Genomic DNA, 9,966 nt, shown 5'->3' on the forward strand with positions numbered 1-9,966 from the left:
CAAAAGCTTTATACTAGCATGGTGGATGGATTTTATGAGAATGGCCTAGTGTGTCACTGTAAATAATTGTAATTGTCACTATAACTAACTGTATCAGCCTCGCCTCTGTCAGTGCGCCCCAGGGCAGCTGTGGCTACAATGTAGCTTGCTATCACCAGTGTGTGAATGTGTGTGTGAATGGGTGAATGACTGAATGTAGTGTAAAGCGCTTTGGGGTCCTATGGACTAGAAAAGCGCTATACAAATGCAGGCCATTTACCATTTTACCATTAATAATTGACCAACGCGTTTCGGCTTGTGGCCTTCATCAGGGTCATAGTAAAACAAAACCAGAAAAAATTTCAAATTAACCAGTCAAAACTTCATAGATAGATCAGCTGACGTATTGGTTATTTGGTTAATTCACACCCAAGTAAATACTGGACTAGATCATTAATGATGAGATGGGGGGGAAGTGACAAAACCCCCACCTGTCTGAAAATAACACATGCATGAAATGCATAAGAAGGATACTATAAATATACACACAAAAAGGGGGGGGGGGGGCAGTATTTAATTATAAAAGCTTATTTGAATTTAAAAACAAGATTACATCATCACATGGGAACACATTTGTTAAAAGGTCCTCATTTATGTCTCTAAAATGTAAAATCTCTAAAATGTAGGCTTAAAATATAGACTTAAGATGAGATGTCTAGAACACTACTCCTTCTACTCCAGCCAAAGAAGGCTTGGAACCAAGCTCAACTGGGTTTTTTATTCATTGTTATTTGTTCTAGGAAATTAAGCTCAAACATTATCTTGATCCATGCCCAATAAGTCAGGTAAGGAGATCCCAAAAGTGTTGCTTCTGTTCATCAGGATGTAGTGTTTTTAGTGGGAGAAACGTTTCACCAGTCATCATCAGTTTTGGTCAAGTTACTTGACAACAGTAATTAGTTACTAATTACTTATCCAAGAAAGTAATGTTGTTACTTTACTGATTACTTATTTTCAAAAGTAATTACTTACTTTAATACTTAGTTACTTTAAAAAAAAAAAAAAAACATGATACACAACCTGATCACGTATTAATGCAATAGACCTTTCAGGCCAATTCAATTTTTTCTGCATAATCCATCATATAAAATTGGAAAAAAAAAAGTATTTTTTTAAAAGTTGTTTAATTAGTTTTAATCTTTTAATTTTATGCACATTGCATCAAGCAAAAGTTAAATTATATGCAACAGTCTTTGACTTGAAGAAATTTCTTTAACATTTAAACCTATTTTGTGCATATTCCAGAATATAAAATACATTAATTCTTTGTGTTTATACTCACTCTTTCAAATAGATGCAAGTAAAGCACAGCAAAAAATAAATAAATGAAATCAAAGATTCCACAGCACAAAGTCCTGTCATTCTGAAATTTATTTTCACCTGTTTACCTGGGGTGGGGCCGGTGGAAGTTTGCCCGGTGCCGCAGCGGTCATGTCACTGGGGGGATCCCACATTCCCATGGCAGCATGCTAGGTGTTTGCTGAGATTTGAAGAATCAGAATAACTTTTTTGGGAGCTCAAAAATTTGTGTCATCTTCTTTTGTATAATTAGATTTTTGGCCTTTTCGGGCTTTATTGACAGATACAGTGAAGAAATGACAGGAGAGCAGAGGGAGAGAGATGAAGACATGTGGCAAAGACCTGCGGGTCAGATTCGAACACAAGCTGGCCCAAGCCGCTCTCAGCCATATGGTCACCTGCTGAACGCACTGAGCTAGCTAGCTAGCTTTTTCTGGTCTTGCCTCTGTCTTGTCATCAGCGTCTCCTTTTGTAGTCTGTCTAGTCTCCATGTTTTTGTTATCCTTTGCTATGTTCCTGTGTCTGTCTGGTCTCTCTGTGTTCTATTTGGTCTCATTCTATTTGCATTCATTCATTCATTTCCTGATTTATTTAGTGTCCTTCTTCAAGTATATTATGTTCAATTTCGCTTCTCCTCTGTCTCGTCAGTTAGATTCTGTTCAGCCTAGTTCCTTGTTATTTCCCATCTCTCTGATTACCTGCTGTGTGCAGACTCCCCTTTGGTTATTGTTACACTGTCCCTCAAACTGTGTGCATCCCTCTTCCATTTCAGTTTCTGCTGGTCAGATTATGTGCTCTGAATTTAAGTTCTTATTGTAATAAGACTTTGGCAACGAAGCTATTCGAGGTTTACACATTGTTTTCAGAGTCTTGCATTTTGGGTCTAATTCCTGCCTGCCACACATCTGAGACTTGATGATTACTTTATAAAAAATGAAAGTGACAAATTTACAGGCACCTCCAATTTGAGAGCTTCTAAAATAGAAAGTATTCACTGTGAAAGGGTAGAATTTTATAGCCACATATGCCAAGTATCAATACTGTATTTTAAGTAACTGTAAAAACACCAAATTCTTGTTTGTTTTTCCAGACTTTGCGGACATCTGGGAAGCCATATGTGATCTTTTTTATGCTTGTAATATTCCTTGGTTCCTTCTACTTGATCAACCTGATCCTGGGTGTTGTAGCTATGGCCTATGACGAGGAGAACCAGATTGTCAAAAAGGAAGCTCAGGAGAAGGAGGAGGAGTTTCAGGCCATGCTTGAACAGCTGAGAGAGCAATATAAGGAAGCTCAGGTACACTGACTAACTCCTTTATTTTTCCCAAGATATAATTTGGCAAGTAGCCTTCAGTAATAGTAATAAATCATACAGCAATAGTACATTCATGTAATTGTAGAAAGCATGAAAGTATATTAAGTAATCGAAAGTATTCAGAATATGCTACTCTCATTTAGAAACATAACGGAATACGTTACAAAATTCGTTTTGGGGCATGTATTCTGTAATCTGTAGTGGAATAAAAGTAACCTTCCCAACACCGTTTAACACAAAGCCCGGGCTGACCCAGGACCATTGCTCACGCTGCACAGCATAAAGGCCCTTTCGTTTGGATGCAACATGCGCTGCACTCACCGCTAACTAAGAGCAAAGGATCCAAATTTGTGGCGCTGGCTGCTACGCTCTGCTTGCATGTCGTTTTCTTACAGCCACTCTACATGTACTAGCCTGGTCCTGGTCGTTTCAAAAAATGTATCTCTCTGACTTTATATCCTCTACGAGAGTTTGTGTTGTATTATGTTCAAATGTTTAATAAAAGCATAGATCGCTCGGAGGTAAACAATCCCGTTACGAGAGAGACGGAGAGGGAGAGAGGGGGAGGGAGCAATACACACACGCACACACAATAACACACATGGAGGCAGCCTGGCGAGGGCTGTCGGATCATGACAGTACCCCTCCTTTAACGGGAGCCTCCCGGCGACTGACCAAACTTGTCCGGGTGCTGCCTGCGGAATTCATATCGTCATCGAGAATAGCGGATTGCGGCACCCAGCAACGCTGTTCCAGACCATACCCCTCCCAGTCCATCAAATATTGGAAGCCCCTACCGCGCCGCCTAGCGTCCATAATCCGGGCAGGTGGTGGGGAACCAGCAGGTGGGCACAACGGGCTGGTCTGGACTGGTTTCACCTGAGAAACATGAAACACATTATGAATCCGCATATTGTGGGGCAGAGACAACTTCAACGTCACAAGATTGAGGACCGAATGAACGGGGAAAGGCCCAATGAAGCGGGGACCCAGGTTTTTGGACTCAGTCCGAAGGGGAATGTACCTGGTTGAGAGCCATACCTTCTGGCCAACCTGGTAAGCGGGTGCCGGGGTGCGGCGACGGTCTGCCAAGCTCTTGTTCCGTTCCGCCATCCTCCAAGGGTGGAGAGCTAGGAACTTTGTTCTGAGCACAGATGGTACATGCAGCGACATACTCCTGGACGTCTTTCGCCAGAGCAGGCCACCAGAACAAGAGTCTTAAGAACTTGATGGTACGTTTCTTACCCGGGTGGCAGGAGAACTTAGCTGTGTGTGCCCAATGAATGACCTTGCCACGGACAGCCGTGGGAACATACTGTCAGCCCACTGGGATGAACTGGGATCAGGTTCCAGTTGCAGAGCCTCCCTGATCAACTTCTCAATCTCCCACGTCACCGCACCCACCACACAGCTGGCCGGGATGATAGTCCTCTCCTCCTCCTCCCCACTGGGAGCAAACTGGCGCGAGAGGGCATCTGGCTTTGTGTTACGTGACCCTGGCTTGTAAGTGATGACAAGATCAAAGTGAGTAAAAAACAAGGCCCACCTGGCTTGCCGGGCATTGAGGCGTTTGGCTGTCTGCAGGTACGACAGATTCTTGTCGTCCATCCAGACCAGCACCGGATGCACACTCCCCTCCAACTTGATCGCCAGCAGCTCCCTATCCCCGACATCATAATTACGCTCTGCCTGGGAAAGACGACAGGAGAAGAAGGCACAGGGATGAAGTTTACCTTCTACTCGTTGGGAAAGGACTGCTCCCACAACAGAATCCGACGCGTCCACTTCCACAGTGAAGGGTCAAGATAAATCTGCTTGAATGAGAATGGGGGTTAACGAGAATAACAGTTTCAGTTGCACAAAAGTCTGTTGTCGAGCTGGTTTGGGAAGAACTAGACACAAGAGTGAAAGCAAAGCAACCTACAAGTGCTGAATATTTATATATTATGTAATATATATGTTATATGTATATATATATATTAGGGGTGCAACGATACACAAAATTCACGGTTCGTAACTGAGCATTGCGTGGCACATCCAACATACTGTTTTACTTTAGTCCATGACACGCTTACCTTCAGGGTCATACGTCACATGAAAACCAAAATAGTTCCAAACGCCACATCTGAATGAGGGTGGGGGAGGTTCAATTTGCCATGTTGCAAGGAGAGCTTAACTTCTGTCTCGCTAGCTTGCCCTGTGCTCAGTGAATCTGCATTCGACTACTCCGCCTAGGCTGCACTGTCGAACGCAGATCCACTGAGCGCTCAACACAGACAGCATCGTCAGAAGGAAAGTTTAAAGAAAGATAAAATAAATTAAAAATTTTGTATTGTTCGATACATATGCGTACCGAATCGAAAGCACTGTATCGAACGGTTCAATATCGATACGAGTATCGTTGCACCCCCCCCCCCCTGTTTCTACTATTGTCTTATCTTCCCACTTCTAGGCAGCAATAGCTGCTGCTGAAGAAGGAGCTACCGAGACCAGTGATAAAGTTGGTGGCAAAGACAGTTTCTCTAAGACCTTCAAGATGAGCTCCAAAAGGGCAATGGAGAGACGCAGCAGGCGAAAACAAAGAAAGGAAGAAGAGAAAGTGGCTGAGAGTAAGCTTCCTAAATCTGAGTCAAAAGACAATATACAGACGGCTTGCAGGAGGTCATATACACATCAGGTAATTTCCTATGTGGTATGATGTGATATGAAAGTGTTATATAAGTGATCTTTTCAGTTCTAAAGTCCCTTTCACTTCTTCATTGGTTACTTTATTGCGCTTTGTTACTGGTATTCATTACTGCATCTTCACTACATGCATTGTAAATTACAATATGACCTAATACCAAAAAGTTTGGACACCATTTAAAATGTAAATAAAAATAGAATTCAATGAATGTAAATCTCATGAACCAATATTTTTAGTCACAAAAGAAAACAGAAAACATACCAGATGGTTAAACAGAGATATTTTACAATAACTTTGACACTTTAATGTTGAAAATTAGGAATTTCCTGTTTCATCTACTGTCAGGTTTATTGTCTGGAAGCATTGTTACAACAAAAAAGTAAATTACCAAACACAAATTCCCTTACTCTGTGATGAGTTTTTAATCAGAAAGCCTTTATAACCCTTGTCAACAAGAAGATTCTCTGGCTTTTGTCACCTCTTGCAGGGCTCCTGACAGGCAGGAAAAGCAATTGGATTGATAATCTGACTATCCAGTTCTGAATTATGTGTAGCCATTTGAGATAACTTTTTAATTTTTTTGTCATTGCCCTTATCATCTTCTTTGTTTATCAAAATTTTTAAGTTTTTTATAATTGTATATGCCATCATCAGCATGTTCATCCAATAATTCATCACAATGATCATCATCACCACCTGCAGCATATTAATAATTTCCATGGTGAAGCCTAGGATGTGGGCTTATAAAATGAATTTGTTAATAATAGCAGCAGTTTTGAGGACAAACTGAGTCGGAGGGGCTAGTCACCAAAATGAAGAAAATGATATTTTCAATCAACTTTCATAGTGGACTGAGCAAATACAAGTTGTACGAGAAAAATAAGTAGTCAGTCTAATTGAAGTAGAATATAATTCTTGAGTTGCCTGATGGTACTCTAATTATAAGTTAATAATAAATAAATAAATTATTATAAATAATGAATAAATAATTTTCTTTAAATATCTAAATATTTTTCATTACAGCAACCTGGGTGATTCCATCTAATATTTTAAAACACTCTTTCTTAACCCTTTAAGACCTACCATAGGACGAACTCCGCCAGAGCTTATATTATATTTTACATGCTGTAGTGCAATTTTTGGGAGCATTTCAAGTTGCTATACATCAATACAATCATTATAGTCCAAATTCTTATAATATGTATGCATTAAGTGCATAGTAATTACATAAATTGCAAAAAAGTGCAATAAACTACAAAAAAATTGAAAATCATTTTTGTTTTTTTAACATATATTTCTAGTTAGAGAAATTTAAGAGGTTTATCCCTCAAAACTGTAAATACAAAAAAGTTGCACAAACTAGTTTCCCACCAAAGGAAATTTATTTTGACTGTTTTCATAGTTTTATTTTTGAGATACACCAATTTTCATATACTACAGGAAAAATGAAAAAATATATTATAGTGCAAATTTGCAAAATAACAACATATGCATCAAAATAAACTATTTCCAGCAGTGAAATATGAGTCCTAAGCATCCCAGAAACGACACAGAAAGTCATGAAGTCAAACATAACTTTTAAAAACACAAGTATAAGCTCATGAGGCCACGATGGTAAAAAAAAAAAAAACTACATTTCCGCAAAATGACGTCACTTCCGGTTTCGGGCAGGTCATGGCGGTCATGTGATAGTTCGCGCTGATGGACGTAGGAAGTGTTACAAACAGCTGATCGGATCGGCAAAGCGTGTTTCTAGAATATTATGTTTTTGTTGCTACAAGCGCTTTTTATGCAGTTTTTGCAAAGCTATATGTGGAAGGAAACTGTGACCGAGGACAAGCTGATGGCATAAGATGTAAGTACAACTCCTCCGGTTTCATATGCAAAAAAAATTTTTGCGCTAGCTCACGTGGTTGCAGTGCTACCGGGATTTAAAAATAGTTACGCAAAATGGAGCGTGTCCGCTCCTACCGGTTCTAAAGGGTTAAAAACCACAACAACAAAAAAACTACCCCAGGCTAACAATAATAACAAATGAGAACCACCTCCAACACACAAATCAAAGACGGGTGCAAAATGTGTGTGGCCACAGGGTTAACCAATAAATAAAAATACCACCGACCCTCTCCCCAGACCTGCCTACTAAAAGCTTAGCCTACTTAGCTTCTGGAGTGCACCAGGCGCACAAAGCACCGACAAGCCTACCCCCGGCAGGGAACTAATCCCCACCCGGGATTACTCCAAAAATAAAAAAGGCAAAATAAAAAAATGAGTGCCTGAAGGAGTAGGTTACACTCAGCTAGACACTCCCCTGTGCTAACTGGAGAGAGAACGTAGTAGATATGATACAACTAAACAAGTGACCGGCAAACAACACACCAAAACTCAGTCGCTGTTCCTTCCATTCATTTCCCGGACAAGCCCCCACATTGTACATCCCCACAAAGAGGTCTAGGGATGTGAGTGTGGGGACCAGTAACAAATGGGTCCGGAAATAGAATAAAAAGGAAAACAGACAGAGTTGCTCTATAATAATATAGTTTTATTACAAATAATATAGTTTTATTACAAATAACCTTAACTTAAAGAGCCAGCAACGCTGTTCTACCAATAATGCCAAAGAAACAAAGGAAACAATCACAGCAACAAAAGAAAAAACTACCTAACAAATAAGGGAGGCACTTTCCACACTTCCTACTTTACTCCTCGCCACGGGGAGACACTCTCAGGGCCCACAAGCCTGTCTACTCACTAGTCGAAGGAGGCTGTCTGTACAAAACCTAGCAGAAGAAAGTGTAGAGCCACAGAGGGGAAAAACCACCTCACTCACAGTTCATCCCCTGCTTATATAGCCTCGGAGGTGATTGCTGACTGGGCCCAAGTGGCAAACGAGGCTAATCAAACGCAGCTGTGTCCTGGGGAGAGAGGAGAGTGAGAGAGACAGAGGGGGTAGGAGTGGCAAGAGAGGAGGAGGTGGAGAGAGTGGTCAAACACCCAACCCCCACACTCCCATAGCCTCACAGGATGTAACACAGAGTTACCCTTACTAAATGTTACAGCAAATTGCCTATTGGTTAAATAACTCTTAATCCACTGAACAGCAGACCTTTCAAAACCAAAACAATTTAATTTATCCAATAAGATTTCATGATCAACTGCATCAAACGCTGCGCTCAGATCTAGCAACACTGTTCCAACAATCGTTTTATCTTCAATATCGCTTCTCCAAAAAGTCGATTCTGTTCATCTGGACGTAGCGTTTTCAGTGGGAGAAACATTTTGTCACTCAGCCAAGTGACCTCTTCAGTCTCAGCTGACTACAGCAAAATACTACTAAGAACAGAAACAAACCCTGAGCTGTGACGATCATAAAATGCTATAACTATGAAGACTATACACAGGAACATGAGCTAGAGCCAGAGCTATGACATGGGCAAAAATACTACAACTATGCCATATACAGAAACGATGCTATCTACAAGAACAGGAACTAAACACTGATAACCGAGATGCAAGATAAATACTGTGAGTAACTGGGGTGGACATGAGCAAGTCAGCGGGGTCCTAGAGTTAGATGAGATGTCAAAGGGAATATAGGGTCAGGAATGTGAGTGGGAGGACCAGTGATCAGTCACTGCAACAACAGGAGAGGTGAGTTAGAAAAGAGTAAGGAAAAGACTGAAGAGGTAGATCCATTTGAGGATATTTCATGGCTTACATTGTCTGCAGATTGGAGGTCTGTGAGAGGGGGAGGCAAGGTCATAAAAGTCTTGGTGAGTATGTGAATGATCCACTCCAGAAAGGTTCCAGTGGTGAGACAGGGAGGCAGGCCGATGAGAGTGGGCTATTTTCATTTATTGTGCAAATGTACTGTTTATACGGTTGGGGAAACCTGCAGTCAGCTGAGACTGAAGTAGTCACTTGAATGAGTGGGACACTGACAGTGATTTATGTTAGTGCTGTTGTTTATCAATGGCAAAATACAACACATTTTTTGTATGGTTACATTTCATATATAACAATCTATCCCCAGGCTGACACTACTGACACAGACTACAGGCAAAGTAATGGAGGAATAAGCCAGGAATATATGGACTTTCTTAAGAGCCGAGAGGCCAGACAGAGACCTCAAAGTCTCACTAGTGTAATTACGGACACAATAGAGGGTAGGTGTTTTTTTTACAATTGCATGAATTGCCATTCTTGTCTTGACTACATCTACAATGTCATTGTAGCTTCACACAAAAAATTTTCGTCACTTTGCCATCAGAACTTGAAGAGTCAAGGCAGAAATGTCCTACTTGGTGGTACGATTTTGCCTACACTTTCCTCATCTGGGAGTGGTGCCCAGGGTGGCTGAAATTCAAGAAAATCATTCATCTAATTGTGATGGACCCATTTATGGACCTATTCATTACTATTTGCATTGCACTCAACACATTGTTTATGGCCATGGAGCATTATCCAATGAGTGATGGGTTCCAAAGCATGCTTAATATCGGTAATAAGGTAAGTCAAATTAAGAGCTGATTATTTTTAATCAAATATAAATCAAATATAAATTTTATCAGTGTTCATTATCTCTGTGTGTGTGTGTGTGTGTGTGTGTGTGTGTGTGTGTGTGTGT

General features: G+C 40.7%; 1 protein-coding gene across 1 annotated transcript in view; it reads left to right on the forward strand.

Annotated features, from left to right (window-relative positions):
* LOC102203774 (sodium channel protein type 2 subunit alpha-like) overlaps window positions 1–9,966 on the forward strand; it is a 26,722-nt gene that overhangs the window by 5,815 nt on the left and 10,941 nt on the right. The window contains exons 9-12 of the mRNA XM_013908302.1: window positions 2,429–2,635; window positions 5,106–5,330; window positions 9,373–9,505; window positions 9,610–9,848. Of these exons, the coding sequence (XP_013763756.1) occupies window positions 2,429–2,635; window positions 5,106–5,330; window positions 9,373–9,505; window positions 9,610–9,848 (804 nt within the window). The remainder of the gene's footprint in view (window positions 1–2,428; window positions 2,636–5,105; window positions 5,331–9,372; window positions 9,506–9,609; window positions 9,849–9,966) is intronic.

The sequence above is a fragment of the Pundamilia nyererei genome, unplaced genomic scaffold (genome assembly GCF_000239375.1).
Source record: "Pundamilia nyererei isolate P.nyererei 1_Seehausen unplaced genomic scaffold, PunNye1.0 scaffold00009, whole genome shotgun sequence".
Lineage (NCBI taxonomy): Eukaryota > Metazoa > Chordata > Actinopteri > Cichliformes > Cichlidae > Pundamilia > Pundamilia nyererei.